Here is a 23,564-nt window from a genome sequence, read left to right on the forward strand (position 1 = left end):
GTGAGTGTGTGTGTGAATGTGTGTGTGTTAGGTGGTGTTCAGGAAGATGGGGGTAGGAAGGCTGCTTGTGAAATAAACATTTTATTTTCTATGAAAAAATTGTAAATTAAAAATTTGGAATCAGTAATGATTACAATCTCCTTGTGGATATTTGCATTTAAGATATCATCTTTTCTTGCTCTTGCTTTCAGAAAATAGGAAAATAACAACCAAACCTGATCCAAAGAAACACCTTAAGATTATTCAAGATCCTGAATACAGAAGGCTTGGCTGTACTGTAGACATGAACATTGCACTAGCAACTTTCATACCACATGAGTATGTTATGTATTTTTCCTACAAAATAAAGGATGATATTAGTTACAAACCTTCACGGCTAGTATTACTATTATGCTATTTCTTAGAATCCTGAATAGAAAATTAGATAAATGATTTTGCCATAATTCTACTCCTTCAAATGCATGATGCTTTCCTCTATTTTCTGTATGCTGGTCCGTGTTCCTATATGTGTATATAAAATTTTTTACAGTTGGAAAGCTTCTTCAGCTATAATTAAGATCCTGATGAATATATTTAAATATATTCATTCACCCTTGTGAGAAAATGTTTAAATGTAGAATTTTAAAACCATTCAATATTAAGTGTGTATTGCTGTCTCTGCTCTAGCAATGGGCCAGCCGCAATTAATGAATGCTGTAACTGGTTCCGTAAGAGAATTGAGGAATTAAATTCAGAGAAGCACCAACTTGTGAACTATCATCAGGAACAGGTTTCACCTACTTTTGAACTACTGATTTTCTTTGAGTCTTAATAATGTGTGTTGTTGTTGGTTTTACTGACATAACCTCATTTAATGTGTTCTAGGCAGTTAATTGCCTCTTGGGAAATGTGTTTTATGAACGACTGGCTGGCCATGGTCCTAAACTAGGACCTGTCACTAGAAAACATCCTTTAGTTACCAGGTATTCCATTTTTGTTTTCTTCTCATTAAAGGCTAAAAATTGAAAATTGTATTTTACTTCTCAGTTTAATCTGAATGCTTCCTTTAATGTGTAACTCCAGTACATTTTTTATTTGAAATAGAAGTTTTGATTTGGTAGCTAGGCTTAATATTAATTAATTTTGTTAGTCCAATGTTTAGAGAAACTATCATCACTATGAACCAATTTATAATCATTTACAATAATGTTTCTGGAGGACTGTGTACTTACTATAATAAACTCAATGTCAATCAAATTGAACCAGCATTTAGCTCCTTATCTTGTAGGTCATGTGCAGCACAGATTAGGCAACTGAAGTGTAGTAATAGCTTTTACAAAGTAACGTCAATACCTCAGTGATTTTCTTAGTAATTTTATGAGATTTTTTAAGTTATTATTTAAGATGTTAACCAGAGAATGCTATAATGCTAACTGCATTTCTCAAATCTAGTAGATTTACTCAGAAAATCTTCTGGGGGCACCTGGGTGGCTCTGTTGGTTAAGTGTTCTACTTTAGCCTAGGTCATGATCTCACTGTTCCCAAATTCAAGCCCCGTGTCAGGCTCTGTGCTGACAGCTCAGAGCCCAGAGCCTGTTTCAGATTCTGTGTCTCCTTCTCTCTCTGTTCCCCTCCCCCACTCACTTTCTATCTCTCTCCCAAAAATAAATAAACATTTTTGAAAATTTTTTAATAAAAAAAAGGAAATCTTCTGAAGAGTTTTGACCTGTAATGAAGTTTATTTTCTATAGTGTCGAACTAATCTTATTTTATTTGTTAAGGAGGAAGTACTGTATTTTGATAGTACTAATTTAAATTGTTTCCAAAGAGTTTCTCTCTGTGGATTTAATATTTAATTGTATCTCTATAGATATTTTACTTTCCCATTTGAAGAAATGACCCTCTCCACAGAAGAATCTATGATTCATCACCCAAATAAAGCTTGTTTTCTGATGGCACATAATGGGTGGGTAATGGGAGATGATCCCCTTCGAAACTTTGCTGAACCAGGTACATCATTTTTGTTAACTTCTCTGTGGATAGGGAAAGAAAACTTTATGGCAAGCTCAAAATATAAACTATTTCGTTGACTTTTTTTCCCCACTAGGCTAATGGTTCTTAAAGCATTTCATCACAGAGGTGCCAGAAGTGCATGCAGTTTGAGAGAGAAGAGAAGGGATTGACGAAAAAGATGGGATTCATCTTTTCCTTTCCCCCTTCTTTCCCCTCCTTCTCCTCATATGCTCAACTAGAATGGCTTTTACCTATTTTATATGATGGTTCTGCATAAAGTTTTATTTGGTCAAAAATTTAATCTATTGCATTTTTAAAAAGACATTTGAAACTATTGCTATTATAATTATATTACCTTAAGAGATATTTCATTCAGTAGCCAGAGAGGTATTAAGGTATTTGAATAGCAGTTACACTAAATTCAGCTTTCAGGTTCCCTCTCTCTCCTAGCATTTTATTTTTCTACAGCTGTTTCTTTGCCAGGAAGAATTTTGCTGGGGACCCATCAATATATTTGTTTTTTAACATTTCAGAAGTCTGTCTTAATGACATTAAATTTAATTCAAAAATATCATTTTTTAAAAAAGAATGTACTTTGGGTTTAAGTATCTCTGCGTTCTCCTTTCTAGTTATTCTAAGTGAGAAAAGGCCTTCTGCCCTAGGCTGTGGATGTAATGTAACTTATTGCCAACAATGAGTAACAAGGTGGAAAGGCAGGTTTAAATGTTTTTGGTAAAACTCTTATCTTCAAAGGGCCTGTGATACTACTGCTACAGTTTTCCTTTCAGAAGCAACTTGAATTTTTGACATTAAGCACACATTTTTAGAAGAGACTGTAACATAGAATTTTGGTGAAATAGATGTAAGATATAAAATAATGTTAACTTTTTAAAACTTTATAAATTTAGATGCCGATACCATTTTAGACATAATTTTAACCAATATATGGTTTGTGGTAGAAATACTCGGTGTGATTTAAAAACAGCAGTATTTCCTTGAAGTAATTGTTTTCATTCTATTTCCTGACCCACTGAAAGCAAGCTCCTTTCTTAACAGGTTCAAATGTTTATCTAAGGAGAGAACTTATTTGCTGGGGAGACAGCGTCAAATTACGCTATGGGAATAAACCAGACGACTGTCCTTTTCTCTGGGCACACATGAAAAAATACACTGAAATAACTGCGACTTATTTCCAGGGAGTGCGTCTTGATAACTGCCACTCAACACCCCTTCACGTAGCTGAGGTACAGAAAAACAATTCATCTGCATTAAAAAAAAAGAAATGTAGTGTTCTTTTCTCGCTTTCCTTAAATAAAACATGCAAATACATGTTTCCTTTTGCTAGTTAGACACTGGCATTGATTTGATGGGAGTATTTAGCACTTTGGCATAATTTCACAATTGTAACAGAATCTTTTGATGCAGTTGTTACGGAATACTGGGCTATAAAATGTTTGATAGGTTAATATTTTTATTTTAATTTAGGGAAGTAGATCATATTGTCTCTGATAATAAATACATAACCATACTGTCATGCATATTGTTAACATATTATTACTATTTTATTATTAACTTTTAAATAATATTAATATTTTAGTGGTATATAAATTTCAATTTGTCTTATCCTTGTTATTCTTAGGTTGCTTTTAATATATTAATAGATACTGTGAAGTCACCTGTTACATATTATGTTATTAAGTACTAACATTACAGCATATTGAAGCTAGTTTTAGCCTCTTTCATTCAATTTGTAATTAATTATTTATAAAAGTGTAAGTGTAAACATAAAGGTTGTTTATCCCTCTTCGGGCTTTTTTATAGAAACTGAAACAGTGCCAAAATTTATAGCATTATCTTCTACCTAATACAGCTTTGAAAACACTTAAAATTTTCATCCCGTTTATAAGACTTTTGATAGCTTCCCAGTGACAACTTACTATTCTTTCCGAATGTGTGCATATCTGGAAAATATCGATTATTCTAAAGCCGTATTAGAATGAATATGTTTCAAGTCCTATGATGAAAAATTGACTTGATTTGGAAGACTTTAGTGAACATTAGTTTAGATGGTAGCACATTTTTTAGCTCCAAAAAGTAGCAGAGGTCTTTTTCTTATTGTACTTTTAGCAACAGCCATATATACATATTTCTAAGGTTGTTATTATGACAAATCAGAAAATTAAAACTCAGTTTCCTTAATTTTGAGTTACAAAATCCTCTAGGATTTTACTTGTTAGCTGATAGAATTTCAATTATTTTGTTAACCTTTTTACAAATGTTATATGAAAAAAATTGGGATTGATTTAATTTCTGATTAAGATTTTACTACCATCTGTAGGAAAAGCTAGCTTTAGTATGGTTCGTCAGACCTAATCTTTGCAATAGCTAAATGATTCACCTTGAGGGAATTTCCTAATAATGGCTTAGTCAGCTGCCTGAAAATTAATAGTCTGCTTAGAGTATTAAAAACAGATGCACATAAAACAGGAGTAAAGCCTAGCAGAATCACAGCAGTATGGTTTACGTTTTTTAATGTGACACTAACATTTTTCTTCTTCCTTTTTTTGCCCCCCTTGTGTTTCTATATCTTTGCAAAATCGAATCTTCCTTTCTGTTTTCTATTTATAAATTCTCTTGTTTCCTCTGTGTATTGGTCCGTTTTATGTTTTCTTACATGTGTACAATTAAATTTATTTGGAAATTCCTTTTGGATTTCCATTTTGTCTTGCTCCATGATATTTTCCTATGTCAAATCCATGCCTAGTTCTGCCTCCTTTCCTTCCCCACTACTCGCTTTTCTCTTTGTGTTACATTTGTGACTGTGCTTTTTGCAGTACATGTTGGATGCTGCTAGGAAATTGCAACCCAATTTGTATGTAGTAGCTGAACTGTTCACGGGAAGCGAAGACCTGGACAATGTCTTTGTTACTAGGCTGGGCATTAGCTCCCTAATAAGAGGTAGGCTTGTTGACATGTATTTCCCAACTGAAACTTTAGTTTTTGTTCAAGTAGATTAAAGGCATTTAATAGCTTTACATACAATGTTTAGTAACTTCCAACATAGTTGATGTTCTTTTAAATACTCTATACAAAATTTTCTGTAACTCAGTCTGTTTTTATTAGGAAAAATTACCACTTTGGGGAAAAATATCTCATTTAAAATTTTTTTCAATGTTTATTTATTTATTTATTTATTTTGAGAGAGGGAGACAGAGTGCAAGCAGGGGAGGGGCAGAGAGAGAGGGAGACACAGAATCTGAAGCAGGCTCCAGGCTCAGAGTGTCAGCACAGAGCCTAACGCGGAGCTCAAACTGGTGACCCATGAGATCATGAGTTGAACCCAAGTCGGAGGCTTAACCAACTGAGCCACCCAGGCACCCCCAAAATATCTCATTTTTAAATTGAAAGACCAGTAGGATGAATTGATGACTCATGAACAAAAGTATTTTTTTGTTTTTGAAAATGTACAAATCTGTTTTTCATCTCCTACTTGGATAGATGATATAATCTTAGGTTTTTTCCCATAGATTTTATATAACCAACATCCTAATAAACAACATGTGTTCCCTTTTACCTACATAAGCCTTTTCTTCGGCTAAGTTATAGAGAAGACTTTTTTGTCACCTAAAGTAATAGACATTTGTTTAAATGTTTAAAGTAGTTTTATTTTTTATAATATTTATGTGGCCTTTGTTTGGAAAGTTAGTTATGGTAAGAAACCTAACCTCTTCTGGACAATAATAATGAAGATTGTTAAAATATTTTGTAATGCTTTGCAGAGGCAATGAGTGCATATAATAGCCATGAAGAAGGGAGGTTAGTTTATAGATATGGAGGAGAACCCGTTGGATCCTTTGTTCAGCCTTGTCTGAGGCCTTTAATGCCGGCTATTGCACATGCCCTGTTTATGGATATTACCCATGATAATGAGTGTCCTATTGTGGTAAGCATCTAATCTCTTTCTTGTGTTTACTTATTTTGCTAAATTCATGTAGAATTTAAGAAATGTAATGGATCAACATAGGAGAAAAAAAAGAGAGAGAGACACTAACCATAAAAGAGACTCAAGTATAGAGAACAAACTGAGGGTTGCTGGAGAGGAGGTAGGTGGGGGCATGGGCTAAATGAAATGGGTGATGGGTATTATAGAGGGCACTTGTGATGAGCACTGGGTGTTGTATGTAAGTGATGAATCACTCAGTTCTACATCTGAAACTAATGTTACACACTGGATGTTAACTAACTGGAATTTAAATAAAAACTTGAAAAAGGAAAAATCAATAAATAAATGTTTTGATATTTAGTTCTCTGATACTTAGTGGCAATAATATCTACATACTTCAGAATCATGTCTTAGATTTATAAGTGATTGTGGTACATAGTTTTTTAATGTTTTATTTGTTTTAAAGCATATGAATGTCTTATAGTGTGTAACTATGTATCCTTTACTTCACTTTGCATTTAAAAGAAAATAAACTTGGTTGTTTTTTTGTTTGTTTGTTTATTGTTCTCTAGCATAGGTCAGAATATGATGCTCTCCCGAGTACCACGATTGTTTCTATGGCATGTTGTGCTAGTGGAAGTACTAAAGGCTATGATGAATTAGTGCCTCATCAGGTGTGTTTGTGTGTTGTTTTTTTTTTAAATCCACAATGGCCAACAACCTTGAGCACTTTTACCAAAAGTTCTCATTATAATTAAAATGTATACATGGCTAAGTTTTAACTTTGTTCAGATTTCAGTGGTTTCTGAAGAACGGTTTTATACTAAGTGGAATCCTGGAGCATCGCCATCAAATACAGGTGAAGTTAATTTACAAAGTGGAATTATTGCAGCCAGATGTGCTATCAATAAACTTCATCAAGAGCTTGGGGCCAAGGGTTTCATTCAGGCAAGAAACAATTTTTGTTAAGTTTCTTAAGGTTTAATTTCAGAGTAAGTCTTTCCAGTTTGAGTGCTAATGTGTTTTCTCTTTCTGTTTCTCAGGTGTATGTGGATCAGGTTGATGAAGACATAGTAGCAGTAACAAGACATTCACCCAGTATTCATCAGTCTGTTGTGTCTGTGTCTAGAACTGCTTTCAGGAATCCTAAGACCTCATTTTACAGCAAGGAAGTACCTCAAATGTGCATCCCTGGTAATGCAATATATCCCCGGTATATTGTGATTATATTACTTTGTTATATTAAATTGTAATTATATAGCATATATTATAACACATTGCAAGTATAGCTGTAGTTGAGAAAAAGAATTTGAAATTTTGGGTAAGTTGGGGCACCTGGCTGGCTCAGGGTTGTGAGTTCAAGCCCCATGTTGGGTATAGAACTTACTTTAAAAAAAGAATGGAAGAAAGGAATTAATTTGGGGGAACTTACATTTTTACTACATGGAACAAAACCTGGTCAGAAATATTCTCAAATATTAACATTTTTTGAGTTGTGAAATAGCTTTATTTTTATCTTAATACATTCCCATATTTCCTAATTTTTATAAAACCTACATGTATTTCTTTTATACCCAAGAAATATATGTGTACATTCATGTGTCTGTATGTATACATACGTGTGTGTGTATTTGTGTATGTGCATGTACATACCTACACACTTATATAAACCAAAGTAAAAAAGAGTTTAATATTTAAGGCTCTTCATAACCCATCCTCAACTGCCTTCCTAGCCCTCTGTTACTCCACTATTTTAACCAGATAGATATTTTCATTGGTCCTCAAGTAGTCTTACTAACATCTATATATGTGTATTTTTCACATCTTTCAAGAACTAAAGTTCCACCTCCCTTGAAAAACCTTTTCTAAGTACTCAGTAATTTCTCTCTTTTGTGAACATACAGCAATTATAGTCTTCCCATATCTCTTCTTTGACAATTATAAAATGCATCCCTGAGATATATCCTTATTATTGTTAGATTTTTTTCTAGATGTGTGTATTTTATCTCCTCACTTACTGTTATATATCATATATTCTAGCAAAACATTCTCCTGTGAGCATTAACAGCTATCCCAGTCTGTCAATTATAAGAATAGATGAAGATTCCTATAAAAATAATCATATTCTATGTCGGTTGCTAGTTGTTAAATATGCATAACTCCAATTTTTAAAAATTATCAACTTGAACAGTTTTAGAATTAAATGTTCATTAGCTATTTTTAACTGTTTACAAGTGTATATTCAGTAATCTTGTCTAATTGTTGCTAATGTACATATATAGTTTTACATGGCTGGAATCAGTGTGGACAGTATTACCTCAGATTTTGTTTTGGTCACCAATCATTACTAAAACATCCCCATTTGGTCCACGAAATTGTGATTTTCATGATGTTCAATATTTCATATTTTATTATGTTAGTATTCTATTTTTAATATTCTTTATATGTTTAGCGGTGTCTTATTTAAGTTTTAAATATACATTAGGAATAATTTTTTCAGAATAATTTTTTCTTTTAAACAAGCTCTTAGTGGGGCGCCTGGGTGGCTCAGTCGGTTAAGCATCTGACTTCAGCTCAGGTCATGATCTCATGGTCCATGGGTTCGAGCCCCACGTCGGGCTCTGTGCTGACAGCTCAGAGCCTGGAGCCTGCTTCAGATTCTGTGTCTCCCTCTCTCTCTGACCCTCCCCTGTTCATGCTCTGTCTCTCTCTGTCTCAAAAATAAAACATTAACAAAAAATTTAAACAAGCTCTTAGTATATATTTCGAGAAGTAGAATTTCTGGATCCAAAGGGTGCTGTTACCTATTGTCAGATTAATGGCTTAAAGCTTAAATTATTTAAAAAATAAAATTCAAGTTTTATGTATCCTTTGACTCAGCACTTCTGTCCTAGGTATATCTCTGAACAACTCTCAGATATTCCGTTAGAAGACAGGGATGAGAATATATTTGGTATATTCATACAGTGGAATGCTATTTGGCATTTGAAATAAATGAGCTGCAGCTAATGTAGCAATGTGAACAAATCTAAAATATACAGTGTTGTTTAATAGAAAGCAAGTTGCAGAACTATGTATATAATCTGAATCCATTTTAATAAAGCTTGGAAATTGGAAAATAACCTGTTGTGTCGGGAAACAGACATATGTAGTAAAAGTGCACAGGATCAGTGAACGCCAAACTGTAGATAGTAGTTACCTCTGAAGGAGAAGGAAAGGTACACATTTGTAATGTTTTCTTAAGCTAGGAAGTAGGACCTGGGTTTTTTTAATTTTTCCCTACTTTTTGTATTTCTGAAATTTTCTAATTCTTAATACAAGTCTTCTAAGTGATTTATTTTCTCTCTGCTCAAAATTAGGAAGGTTATATATTGTTCCTGAGAGCTAAGCCATTATTACTTGAATAAGATCTCTTTTCAAATAAATCTTTGTTAATTTATGTTTTAAAAACAAAAGCATTGTGTGAAAAATGCATCTTGGGTACAATCATCTACCCTCAGACTGATATTTCATATTCAACTTTAAGTTATTTTAAAACCCTTTAGCAATTCCTAATTTCAGGTGGTTTAATATGAAATTTCATTAACATTTCATGTATTCCTAGGCAAAATTGAAGAAGTAGTTCTTGAAGCCAGAACTATTGAGAGAAATGCAAAACCTTATCGGAAGGATGAGAATTTCATCAATGGAATGCCAAATATCACAGTAGAAATTAGAGAACATATTCAGGTATTTGGGACTCTAATCTTACTGCTGTATTTAACATTTTAAGGACATTAGAATTATTTGTTAAATGGTCTTATACAATTTTTTTCAAGCTTAGTGAAAGTAAAATTGTTAAACAAGCTGGAGTTGCCACAAAAGGACCCAACGAATATATTCAAGAAATAGAATTTGAAAACTTGTCTCCGGGAAGTGTTATTATATTCAGGTATGTTGGAATTCAAACTGTTGACTTTGTTTGTTTTTGGGTTTTTTTTTTTAATGTCTATTTAGTTTTTAGAGAGAGAGACAGAGTGCAAGCAGGGGAGGGGCAGAGAGAAAGGGAGACACAAAATCCAAAGTAGGCTTCAGGCTCAGAGCTGTCAGCACAGAGCCCAACGTGGGGCTCAAACTCGTCAACCAAGAGATCATGACCTGAGCCAAAGTCAGACCTTAACCAACTGAGCCACCCAGGCTCAGTTTTTTGTAAAATAGATTATATATTTGTTTGTAAAATAGATTATATATTGAGTTAATTTGGAATAAATCATTCCTAAAAAGTAACCATTTTTTAATTAACATTTTCAGAGTTAGTCTTGATCCACATGCACAAGTCGCTGTTGGAATTCTTCGAAATCATCTGACACAGTTCAGTCCTCACTTTAAATCTGGAAGCCTTGCTGTTGACAACTCAGATCCTATATTAAAAATTCCTTTCGCTTTGTAAGTAGTTTATGGAGATTTGCCATTTTAATAACTGATCAGTTACCACAAGTCTGATTGAAGCAATTTTTTATAAGAGTCCTCTATATCCTTGCTACTCACACAGTGGTCCAAAGGCCAGTAGTATCGGCATCATCTGTTATTAACATTTTGTCCTATTGCTTTATCATTTGTGTGTGTGCTTGCTTGTGCACTCTCTCACACTCATGCACTCTCTATATGTAGCAATAGGTAGATACATGTAAACAGATACATACATCTCTATACACACACACACACATGCACATGTACACAATTTTTCTGAACTATTTGAGGCTAAGTTACATTCATCATATTCCTTACCACATCATTTTTTAAATGAGACTGTATTGGGGAGGTGGGCGGGGGAGGGGTGGGCTAAATGGGTGATGGGTATTAAGGAGGGCATTTGTTGTGATGAGCACTGGGTATTATAGGTAAGTGATGAATCACTAAATTCTACTCCTGCTAGAGTTAACATACACTATATTGCTAACTGGCTAGAATTTTTTTTTTAATTTTTCTTTAGTGTTTATTTATTTTTGAGACAAAGACAAGAGCTCAAACAGAGGAGGTTCAGAGAGAGGGAGACACAGAATCTGAGGCAGGCTCCAGGCTCCCAGCTGTCAGCACAGAGCCCGATGCAGGGCTCAAACTCACGGAGTGTGACCTGAGCCAAAGTCAGATGCTCAACAGACTGAGCAACCCAGGCGCCCCTTACTGGCTAGAATTTAAATAAAAATTTGAAACACACAAAAAGGGGGAGCATATTATTCTATTATTTGGCTAGCCCCAAATTTATTTACTCAGCCTCCAGTTTTTGGACATCTAAACTACATCCAATAATTCCCTGTTATGTATGGTTTTTTTACATTCATCTTTGCCTGAATTCTTAGTCATTCCCTTACTATCTATTCCCTTACTAGGTGGTACCACATAATACCAAAAAATTTGGGTTTTGAAATTTAGAGTTGGCTTTCACTCCAGCTTCACTATTCCTAAAATAATCTTAGACAACATATTAAGATTTTCTTCATCTCAATTTTTCCACCTGAAGAACTGGGCTGATAATAGCACCTACCTCTTAAATTTAGTAAGGGTTAAATAGGATACTGCATAGAAAGCACTTAACACTTGATGGCATATAATAAATGCTCAATATATGTTTTCGGTCATAAATACTAGGATAGATTTCCAGACACAGAATTTCTTCATAAGGCTATCTCCACATATCTGAGGCTTTTAAAACTGCCAAATCTCCTCCAGAAAGATTTTATTCTTTCAGCTCTATGTAGGGGTGTACATTACTTGACATTGTTACCAATTCTGAGTATATATTGTTACAATGTAATGTTAAGAGCATAGAATATGGAACCAACCTGAATTGATTTCAGACTCTCATAGCTGTAAGAAGTAAGACCTTGGGCAAGCAACCTAATAGATATCAATATAGTGCCTCTTTTAAACAGTTATGATTATTTATGTAAAACACGTAGAACAGTGATTATAAGATGATGGTAAGTGATTGATGAGTGTTAGCTATTACTAATCAAATTTGTAAACATAAACTACTTTAAAGTCACATCTTAATTTGTTTTAAATATTAGTTAAGCTAATTTTTTTTTTAAGTTTGTCTTTTTAGCAATCTCTCGGGATCCCAGTGTGGGTCCCGAACTCATGACCCTGAGATCAAGAGTTGCATGCTCCTCCAACTGAGCCAGCCAGGCACCCCCAAGCTAAATTTTTGTTGTTGTTCACTGGCTGTCCATGAAATATCATTTTATGTACCGGTCCATTTTTCTGTTGTGTTCAACTTTTTGTTTTTATAAGAGCTTTTATCATTAAGGATATTAGCTCCATTCAAACTATTGTTAGAAAAGTAGTTGCATTCTAAAAAAAATCTGTGATGAAGCAATTTGGTGTTTCTGCACAGTACTTATAAAATGAATATTCATCCTCAGACCTACTCAGGTTATTTTGGGGCAAGGCCAAGGGAATTCATATGCAAGTTCACTGGCTACGTGTTGAAAAATATTGCCCTAGAATGGAGTTGATACTGAGACTGCTGACTGATTTGGTCAAACTTGATTCACAGACTGCAGATGAAAGAGAAGTCAGTCCCAGCTGTGGGGACAGAGTCTAGGCAGAGACAGGGAATAAAGCACAGCCAACAATAATTTTCTAAGCTGAGGCGGAACTAAAAGAGAAGGAAGGAAGTACATTCAAGAGGATATGTGTTCACATACAACTCAGGAGGATTTGTGTTCAGTTAGGTAAAATGAAATGACTAAACAGCTAGAATTGCAAGAAAGAGTTTTCGGTTGTACTCAGGTGTAGTCAGTAATACAGTCTCACTGCTACCTGGACAAAGGGAAACCAAGGCCATGATAGACACTTCCTTCCAACTACTATCAAGAAGCATCTTTATCTAAGAAAATCCTGGTTTCCTGAATAACCCAACTAAAGGGTAATGCAACCTGCGGAAAGGAGAAAAGGAAAAGGAGAGAAATGCTACCTGATTTCTAAGGTGGTTAACTGACTTTTGATTATCCCTTTACTAGTCTTTGAGAAGTATTTTGATTTCAAGATAATTAGCATAAAAAGCCATTGATGTCCCACATAGAATATAAAGAAACTAAGCCCAACTAGAAAGATTAAAAAAGTAAATTTGTGAGAAAAAGGTGGTAGCAACCAAAAAATTTTCTAGCATACTCTAAGTAGTAAAATTTGGCAAATCATTTTTTTTTTTTTTTTGCTTGAAAGAAGTGTTACTTCTAACTGAATTTTTAGCATGTTTTATCTTTAAACTACTATTCATAATGAATATTGTTTATAATGTATATCATAATGCCAAATTCCTAAAACATATATTGCTAAGACACTTTATGGTTATGATTCAGATTTTCCTCTTTGGTTTTATTGACAGCAAGTGAAATTTTACTGTATTTAACCAGTTCTCTTTATTTTCAACTTCTTAGTATTGCTTCTAAATTAACTTTGGCTGAGCTGAATCAGGTACTTTACCGATGTGAAGCAGAAGAACAAGAAGATGGTGGAGGCTGTTACGACATCCCAAACTGGTCATCTCTTAAATATGCAGGTCTTCAAGGTAAGCAAATGCAAGGATAGTTAAATCTTTGGAGGGTTTTTTTAGGGTCATATGGTGTCTTCTTTATGGAAATAGGAGTCCAGGCTCAGAATTTGACTGCTTAGGTTCAAATTGTGGCTCTGCCAGCTGGATCTCCAGCAAGTAACTTCCCTTTTCTCTGCTCCAATTTCTGCCTCTATAAAATGTGAAAAATATTGTCTGATTCATAGGGCTTTCTTGAAGACTAAATGAGAAGATTTATTTGGGCCCCAAATGGGACTATGTTGTAACTATTATACATTCATCTTTCTTTTTCATCTATTTGGAAGTTTTGTTTCATTGCATATTTGTCTTATCCTACAAAGAGAACTTATAATAAAATATTAAAGGGGCGCCTGGGTGGCGCAGTCGGTTAAGCGTCCGACTTCAGCCAGGTCACGATCTCGCGGTCTGTGAGTTCGAGCCCCGCATCGGGCTCTGGGCTGATGGCTCGGAGCCTGGAGCCTGTTTCCGATTCTGTGTCTCCCTCTCTCTCTGCCCCTCCCCCGTTCATGCTCTGTCTTTCTCTGTCCCAAAAATAAATAAAAAACGTTGAAAAAAAAAAAAATTAAAAAAAAAAAAAATATTAAGTAGTTGTAAGACAGAACATAGGAGCTAAATATTTAATTATCAGTTTAACCCATCTGGTTGGAAACATTTTCTTGGATGTTTGTCCGGAAAATTTGGTTTATCACACATGTGTTCCTGGTTCATATAGGATCCCATGTATCATGCCTCCTTTGCAACTCCTTATTTTCTTTGTCCATCTAACCCATCTTTAAAGATGAATTCAGGGGCGCCTGGGTGGCTCAGTTGGTTAAGCGGCCGACTTCGGCTCAGGTCATGATCTCAAGGTCCGTGAGTTCGAGCCCCACATCGGGCTCTGTGCTGACAGCTCAGAGCCTGGAGCCTGTTTCAGATTCTGTGTCTTCCTCTCTCTGACCCTCCCCCGTTCATGCTCTGTCTCTCTCTGTCTCAAAAATAAATAAACGTTAAAAAAAAATTAAAAAAAATAATAAATAATAAAGATGAATTCAATTCTTACATTTTCCACAAAGCATTCCTTAACTATTAATTTTCACAGTTATTTCTTTGTCCCCTAGATACCCATTGTATTAATTTATTATTCCTCTTACTTGGCCCTTGGAATATATTGCGTATTTTAGTAATTAGCACAACGTGTTTTGTGAATCTTTATTGTTGTGGTTAAGAATGGGCTCTAGGGATGCCTGAGTGGCTCAGTTAGTTAAGTGTCCAACTCTTGGTTTCTGCTCAGGTCACGATCTCACAGTTTCCAGAGTTGGAGCCTGTGTTGGGCTCTGTGCTGGCAGCATGGAGCCTGCGTGGGATTCTCTCTCACTCCCTCTTTCTCTGCCCCTCCCCCCACTTGCTCTCTCTGAAAATAAATAAATACATCTGGGGGAAAAAAGGATTTAGAACCAGACTTGCTGGTTCTATACTAACTAGCTGTATAACCTTAGAGTAAGCTCTCCATGGTTCAATTTTCTCACCTGTAAAATGGAAACAGTACTAGTGCCTACCACAAGGATTAAATGAGATAATACATGTAAAGCATTTAGACAATGCTTGGTTCATAGTTAGTACTTGGTGGTTATTAGCTTTAAAATTCCACTAAGGGGCGCCTGGGTGGCTCAGTCGGTTAAGCGTCCAACTTCAGCTCAGGTCACGATCTCGTGGTCCGTGAGTTCGAGCCCCGCATTGGGCTCTGGGCTGATGGCTCAGAGCCTGGAGCCTGCTTCCGACTCTGTGTCTCTCTCTCTGCCCCTCCCCCGTTCATGCTCTGTCTCTCTCTCTCTGTCTCAAAAATAAATAAACGTTAAAAAAAAAAATTTAAAATTCCACTAAGTAGATTGTACCTTGAGAAAAAAGAATGTTTGCCTTTTTTGCATTCTTGTTTTTTAGCTTTTATACTTTCTACAAAACTAAGCACATAAGAAGCTGTCCGTAAATTTCAGATTTTTGTACTTTTGACACTTTTTTCTAAAACAGTCTCACTTTCAACACATAATGTTTTGTGCTGTGAGAAATAAAGAAATGTATATGTTACCAGTCATAAACAGCTATTCATTCCATTTTCACTCCGAGCTGTTGAACACCTGCTACTTGACAGAAAAGACTTCCATGAACTTCTTTTTTTTTAATTTTTTTTAATGTTAATTTTTTATTTTAGAGAGAGCATGAGCAGGGGAGGGGCAGAGAGTGAAGGAGACAGAATCTGAAGCAGGCATCAGGCTCTGAGCTGTCAGCACAGAGCCAGATGTGGGGCTTGAACTTACGAACTGTGAGATCATGACCTGAGCCGAAATTGGACGCCTAACCGACTGAGTCACCCAGGCGCCCTCCATGAACTTCTTTTCTTTCCTTTCTTAGAGTTAAGTCTAGTTCGTTACTAACTCTGTCCTAATTTATTTTTTTCTTTATATCAATCCCTTTTTTCTCTGACAGTTTAGTGTTTCCAACATTCCACTGAATATTTCTAGCAGGCTCTTGATAGCAACATTCAGGGTGCCTGGGTGGCTTGGTCGGTTGAGTATCAGACTTCAGCTCAGCTCATAATCTCACTGCTTGTTTGTTCAAGCCCAATGTCAGATTCTGTGCTGACAGCTCAGAGCCTGGAGCCTGCTTCAGATTCTGGGTCTCTGTCTCTCTCTGCCCCTCCCCCGTGCTTACGCACACGTGCTCTCTCTCTCTCTGTCTCTCTCTCTCTCTCAAAAATAAATATTAAAAAAAATTTTTTAAATAGCAATATTCAGTTACATCAAACCAACCAACTTCACTGACTTTCTCTCCCCTAAGCCACATTCCCCTTCTCTTCTTCTCTACTTCTTACAATAATACATATTCAGTCATGTTGGAATCCAGGAATCTATTTTTGGATCCATCCCTCTTATCTTCCCTATTTAATCAGTGATTATGACTATGGATTTTTTTCTGTGTTCTCTGTGATATGCCATATCCTTTTATTTTCTATTTTCTATTATTTATTTCTATTTTCTATAACTATTTTGTAGTTAGCACCCTATTCAAAGACTAAGTCCCGTCTGCAAAACCAAGTAACCTGTTTTCCAACCTCTTGTTACCTCTTCCACGAATCATTCCATCCCATTGATATATCAGATCTCTAAAACGCTGCTCCATCATGTCACCATTATTAAACAAGTGGAGCTCACATTTGCTGAGCAATGTTTGCCTTCCCTTAAAATACTAGGGCAAAAGTGAAATGTTATTTTATACTGTCTTGTTTTCTAGTTTTTTTTTTTTTTTTTTTTTTTATGTTTTAAGCTTTGTTTCCCAAAGAAGGTTGTAAAGGCCCTTGAGAGAAAGAACTACATCTTAAATTTATATAATTATTTTTTCAATTTCTCGAGACATGCTACATACACAGTAGAATTAAATTCTAAATATATAAATAAATTTAATCAAAGTGAACATGGTGAGGCTATTAATATAATGTTTTTAAGGTGGAAATTATTGCATTATTGGGCAACCAAAGAAGTGCTATTGTTCTGTCATTGAAATAACAGACTCTGCTATGTATGCATAGGAATTCTATGAGTTTCTGTTGAGTATTACTTAAGGATATGCCCATATATTCACCTTGATGGTTTGTTTAGTCCCAGCTACCTCTTGCTATATTTCAAAGATTCTTTCCAAAGCAGGCTTTGTTATTATTGTTATGAGAGATGCTCTTGTTCTCTCTGAAACCAGTCCTGTGATTGCCTGAATAGTAATGAATCTACCACTTTCCACTATGACAAGACACAGACTTACCAATTTTTCCCCAGTGCCTTAGGGTAGGGAAACTATGACATTTAGTTGCCTTTGAATATTATAATATTCAAATTCAAAAGAACAAAACAAGTCCCAGAAGTTAAGCATCCTGGAAAGCTCGGCATAGCTCCTATGACAGTAGTCCCCTTCAGTATGTCTTTGTATCTTGGGCCCAGCCACTGTTGCCACACTTATCTCCAACCACGGGAAGTGCCACTGTGGTCTTTGCAGCCCTTGTGTCTACGTCTATATGTGTTCACCCTAAATCATTAGAGACAGCAGTAGCCCAGGCTATGGGAACAAGTTGCCTCTGCTAATAACAGCATGATATTTCTATGAATTTTCAGGATTAATGTCCGTCTTGGCAGAAATAAGACCAAAGAATGACTTGGGGCATCCCTTCTGTGATAATTTGAGATCTGGAGATTGGATGATTGACTATGTCAGTAACCGGCTTATTTCACGGTCAGGAACTATTGCTGAAGTAAGTAAAGCTATGCTCTAGCTGAAAAAAACAAGGACACAAATAAAAATTATGTTACTATGGTATCTATAAAATTAACATTGTTTTCTGACCTGAAATATTTCCCTCCCTTCTTCATCATCTTCTGATTCTAATAAATGGAAATCTAGTGGATTATTAGATAATAGATGCATGTTTGGATTTACCTCTTAAAATGCATCCAGCCTGTAAACACACCGAATTAACTTCTAAAATTATTTTTATGACAGGTTGGTAAATGGTTGCAGGCTATGTTCTTCTACCTGAAGCAGATCCCACGTTATCTTATCCCATGCTACTTTGATGCTATACTAATCGGTGCATACACCACTCTTCTGGATATAGCATGGAAGCAGATGTCAAGGTATATCCAACAAAGCTTGAGTAAATAGGCATGCTTGTGTAGAAACTGTATGCAGTCAGTTTATACACACATTTGAAAGACCAAAACGTAAGGAATTGTCATAGAGTTAGACCTGAGAGTCTGTAAGTGGATAATAAATATATTTGCATCCTTTAATCTGGAGCATATAAAAACAAACATCCCCATTAAAATCTGTTCAGTAAAGCTAAAAAAACATGTTCATGAGAAAATTTAATTGTTTTATATTATTTGTTTCTGTTTACTCGTTGACTTGTTACGTTAATGGATATAAGTTTAGAATATGCATACAAAATATGCCTGGGTAGCTCAGTCAGTTAAGCGTCAGACTTCAGCTCAGGTCATGATCTCACGGTGTGTGAGTTCAAGCCCCGCGTCAGGGCCTGTGCTAATAGCTCAGAGCCTGGAGCCTGCTTTGGATTCTGTGTCTCCCTCTCTGTCTGCCCCTCCCCTGCTCGTGCTCTTTCTCTCAAAAATAAATAAAAATGTTTAAAAAAAATTTTTTAAAAGAATATGCATATATAGTTCTTTTTCTAATTTTTCATTAACTAAGAAAAAAATTATTCTGTTATTATGAATGAAATCTGCCTTTAGTGATGAATTTCCCTAAAATGAAATTACAGATCTAATGTGCCACTGAAGAGCCACCAAATTGATTTGGGCATAATTTCAGAAAAAACAGAACTTCAGCCCTTCCTTCCATTTGGCACAACAAGCTCATGGACTTAAAGCCAGTTGTAATATTGGGTGAAATGAAAGCAGTTCTGAAATCTAACCAAATTGAAAATGTTTTCAACTAGTATTACCATTTTTACACATCTGCGTAGAGAGACTTTGAAAGAAACCAAATAAAATGACACTGCTAAATAATTTTGAAATAGTAGGTATGCAAGATGAGTAAGTTCTAGAAATGTGCTGTGTACCATTGTGCCTGTAAATAGCAGTATTGCATTGTACGCTTAAGATCTGTTGAGAGTAGATTTCAAGTATGTGTTATGAACACCACAATTTTGCATTTCTACAAATAATATTTTTAAGTGTATTTATTATTCGAGAGGAAAGAGAGAAAGAGAGAGAATGTGCACAAGAAGGGGAGGGGCAGAGAAAGGGAAAGAATCCCAAGCAGGCTCAGCACAGAGCCTGACTCAGGGCTCAATCTCACAAACCTTGAGATCACGACTTGAGCCAAAATCAAGAGTAAGACACTCAGCTGACTAAGCCACCTAGGTGCCCCTCTACAAATATTTTAAACTCGGTCACTTTGTTACAGCTTTGTTCAGAATGGTTCTACCTTTGTGAAACACCTTTCACTGGGATCAGTGCAAATGTGTGGAGTAGGAAAGTGCCCTTCTCTGCCACGTCTTTCACCTTCACTCATGGATGTGCCATATAGGCTAAATGAGATCACAAAAGAAAAGGAGCAATATTGTGTATCTCTAGCTGCAGGTAAGAAATTACATACAGGTTAAAATGTGTCAGTCAATATTTTTTCAAAGAGGAAAAGCTATGGGGAAATGACTAATTTTTTTAAAAAACTCATGATGTTACCCAAGATTTTATATGACTGCTTAGTAAAATTCCATAGCTACTCACTTGTAAAACTAACAATTGTGCTTACTATTTAATTAATACTGTGCAACAGACATTTATATTTGTGTTTTCATGGTGGCTCATTAATCCTTTTCTTCTGCATGTTTCTATTTTTTCCAACTCTGAGTATTTTGTATTTTTTTTATCAGATTTGTTTTACCAGTCTTTTACATTATATTATACTTCTTTCCCAATTTAAAAAATTAACTCAAGGGGCACCTGGGTGACTCAGTTGGCTGAGCATCCAACTTCAGCTCAGGTCATGATCTCACGGTCCATGCCGTGAGTTCGAGCCCCACATCGGGCTCTGTGCTGACAACTCAGAGCCTGGAGCCTGCTTCTGATTCTGTGTTTCCCTCTCTCTCTACCCCTCCGCTGCTTGCTTTCTGTCTCCCTCTCTCTCTCTCTAAAAAATAAACAGTTAAAAAAATTAACTCAACCTTGCAAATTACCAAGAGATAATAGGAAGATCCTCTACATGTTAAAAAACACAAAACAAATGTTAAATAATTTTTATTATGTGTCTAATTGCAATAAAATTCTTTCAACTCTATTTGTTGGCATCCTTTCCTGCAAGTAGTATTAAAACCTGAATCAAGAAACAAATCCCAGTAAGCAAAATAGGCTAAAGAACAGGCTTTTATTTTCTTTTTAATATATTTCAAGCTATTTCTAGAACGTGCTTAATACTTAACACCACTGAATTTAAAACTTTCCAAACTAAACTGAAAAATACCAAATTGCAGGATGAAGATAATAGTAGTTATGTGATTTCCTCTGTTTACCCTTGAATTTGCATCTACTCAGACCAAGAAAAAAGACTTCTTAAGACCTGACAACTAAAAAAGAAATTAACTTTTCATTTAGAATGATCATATGAATCCTCTGAATGTTTTAATTATATAATCATGTTTTAGATTTTCACTCAATATCATCTCCTCCTGGCACTTAATTTCCCCTGTGAATTCATGCAGATGCTCATGAAACTGAACTGGGTCATTGTGGAAAAAAAATTGATATGCAGAATTTGGTTTTAAAGCCCACTGCTTAGAAGCCTATTACACAGTATAGTGATCTCAACATTCTTGACTATGCACTGCTATTGTTAAGCACTCCCAAAATAAATATACTGATATACTGGTATCATAACTGGTATATTGATATGTTATGATATGTGATATAATCGTGTACAGTGTAAAATAAAAACAGAAACTAAAAAGGTAATGGGGCACCTGGGTGGCTCTAGCATTTGACTTTGGCTCAGGTCATGATCTCATAGTTCATAAGTTCAAGCCCCCCATCAGGCTCTGTGTTGACAGCTCAGAGCCTGGAGCCTGCTTCAGATTCTGTGTCTCCGTCTGTCTCCCTGCCTCTCCCCCACTCACACTCTCTGTCTGCCTCTCAAAAAATAAATAAATGTCAAAAAAAATTTTTAAGAAACCAGAAAGGTAAGTTGATAAGTATAAATAGAAGTTTTGATATTTCCTTCTAGTATCCCAAGAGACTGTTCTGTATGCTACATACTAACAAAAAACAGAACTGTGCTCATTTTTGCAGATGGGTTTTTGGGGGTTCATTTTAAAATGAATACCAAGGTCTTTGGTGACAATAGTACCAAAAAAAATTATAATTGTAAACTTGTATAATAATTGACAAGGTAGAAATCACTCAGAAGATATGTGGTAAGTCCTATACTCTTAGAGGTCAAAAGGTTAACGCTAACATTTCCACATATCAGTGCTAGAGATTTTATAGTTTTGACTTCTTCCCAAAGACAAATTGCCTGTACTTTAGGGCATAACAACTCAAATTTACCCTTAAATCTGTCTATACTCATAATTTATTCAAAGTGTTAAATGGGTTAAAGTACCAGGAAGTCTGTGTGGCATAGAGTGGTATTATAGATGTCTACTGTCCTCATCGTCATCAAAGTTACAATCATCAACCATATATAAACCATATATTAATAATCAACCATGTGCAAATAATACACAAAGTGTTTAGAGAAATTTTGTACCAGTATTTTAGAGACAATGTAGAAACGAAACGTCTAATATTGCCTTTAGTTCTGATCCTTCTTAATAGAAAGTAATGTCGACTCTCCAAGAAGGCAAAGACCCAATAAGCAGAAACTTAAATTGTGAAGTATACTTAGGAATGGCCAAAATTTTCTTTTATCTCAGGCAAATTCTTTCACTTCTCAACTTACCTTTTTTTAAAAATGTTTATTTATTTATTTTGAGAGAGAGAGATTACGCCAGCATGGAGAGAGAGATCAGAGAGAGAATCCCAAGCAGGCTCTGAGCTGTCAGCACAGAGCCCAACGTGGAGTGATCTCACGAATCGTGAGATCATGACCTAAGCAGAAATCAAGAGTCACATGCTTAATTGACTGAGCCACCCAGGCACCCCACAATTTGCCTTTTATAATTAGTCTTTTATTTCATTCATTCAACAAATTTTTGTAATTTTTTCTTACCAGTTACAACTTTTAGCAATAGATATAGTTTGGTAAATAAGCCAGATAAGGTTTCTGTTGTCGTGAATCTTATTTTCCACTATGGAGAGACATTTATTCATTCAACAAACCAGAAAACAAGCAAACAAGATAATGTCATATAGTGTTAAGTGTTTAGAAGATAGTTATGAATGAACACTGTGTACATTTTATGTCCTTAGTTTTCCCTTCCTGAAAAATGTGTTGCATTTATGCTTTAGCATAGTTCTTTTTTTGAGTGGAATGCTAATTTCCTTTACTTTCCTACTGATCATTGTTTTTGGTACCAATAAAGATAACAATATATTCTTTACTTGTTTTATAAGAAACCAAACTCAATCTAAAAGTTGTAGATTTTATCCATCAATCACCCTATCTTATCTCATGCATAAAGGCTGTAGTTACCTAGAATGTTCAAGTTATTTACCACCTGAAATCCTTATTTTCATTTATAAAAACTGGCTAACAAAGTCTAACACTTTTACGTTGTTTTGAATTAATGGGAAATTTGGTATTAAAGTTTGTCTCTAGACTGATAGATTAATAAACATATTCAATTATATATCAGTAAGGTAATCATTTTGTATTTAGAGTAATTTGTTGCCTTTAAATTGCAGGTGGAATCTTTTCAAATATATCATTAACATTATATGGCGCAGCTGTCTTTTTCTCGAGCTTATCTGTTCTCATATCTGGAGAGTGTACTTTTCACTTTATTAAACTTTCCCACTTGTGTTACTCAAAATATATATATATATAATTAATATTGTATTGTTTGTTTATATGTTAAATACTAGATCTCTGATTTCAATTTAGCTTTAACTTACTAAAAGAAAGTTTATCTGTGTTTAAAGACTCACATTCTAATCAATTCAGGTAAGTATCCCTCTCCAGTCCTTGATTCTTAATATCTTCAAAATCATGGATTCCCTTAAGAAAGTAATAAGAATATGGAACCTCATCACACAAAGTTGATGTAGGTATAAATACATCACACATTTTGCATATAATTTTAGAGGGCTTGCAGACTCCCTATAGCTTATTCTTGTCCCCCACGCTTAAAGCAACTGGCCTATAGTAATGGAGTTCATAGGGGCTTGGGTGTATTATTAATATATTACTTTGTTGTGTTTTCTATTAGGTTTACCTCATTTTTCTTCTGGTATTTTCCGTTGCTGGGGAAGGGATACTTTTATTGCACTGAGAGGTCTACTGCTGATTACTGGACGCTATTTGGAGGCCAGGTAGGAGATCTCTAAAGAGTTGGAGCACAAGTTTGTGTCTAAATATTTTTCA

The 23,564-nt window shown here is 35.1% G+C and overlaps 1 protein-coding gene across 5 annotated transcripts in view; it reads left to right on the forward strand.

Annotated features, from left to right (window-relative positions):
• AGL (amylo-alpha-1, 6-glucosidase, 4-alpha-glucanotransferase) overlaps nt 1-23,564 on the forward strand; it is an 82,388-nt gene that overhangs the window by 32,590 nt on the left and 26,234 nt on the right. For 2 of the 5 annotated variants that reach the window (XM_042953017.1, XM_042953019.1), the window contains 18 exons: nt 192-318; nt 667-769; nt 865-962; nt 1,850-1,989; nt 3,049-3,236; nt 4,827-4,950; nt 5,772-5,935; nt 6,508-6,609; nt 6,728-6,883; nt 6,979-7,129; nt 9,540-9,664; nt 9,754-9,866; nt 10,226-10,360; nt 13,357-13,487; nt 17,645-17,781; nt 18,030-18,163; nt 19,452-19,627; nt 23,410-23,512. In XM_042953017.1, coding sequence (XP_042808951.1) covers nt 192-318; nt 667-769; nt 865-962; nt 1,850-1,989; nt 3,049-3,236; nt 4,827-4,950; nt 5,772-5,935; nt 6,508-6,609; nt 6,728-6,883; nt 6,979-7,129; nt 9,540-9,664; nt 9,754-9,866; nt 10,226-10,360; nt 13,357-13,487; nt 17,645-17,781; nt 18,030-18,163; nt 19,452-19,627; nt 23,410-23,512 — 2,407 coding nt within the window. Of the gene's footprint in view, nt 1-191; nt 319-666; nt 770-864; nt 963-1,849; nt 1,990-3,048; nt 3,237-4,826; nt 4,951-5,771; nt 5,936-6,507; nt 6,610-6,727; nt 6,884-6,978; nt 7,149-9,539; nt 9,665-9,753; nt 9,867-10,225; nt 10,361-13,356; nt 13,488-17,644; nt 17,782-18,029; nt 18,164-19,451; nt 19,628-23,409; nt 23,513-23,564 lie in introns of all 5 variants that reach the window. The other 3 variants (XM_042953018.1, XM_042953020.1, XM_042953021.1) reach the window with 3 other exon arrangements.

This window comes from Panthera leo, chromosome C1, assembly GCF_018350215.1.
Source record: "Panthera leo isolate Ple1 chromosome C1, P.leo_Ple1_pat1.1, whole genome shotgun sequence".
Taxonomy (NCBI): Eukaryota; Metazoa; Chordata; class Mammalia; order Carnivora; family Felidae; genus Panthera; species Panthera leo.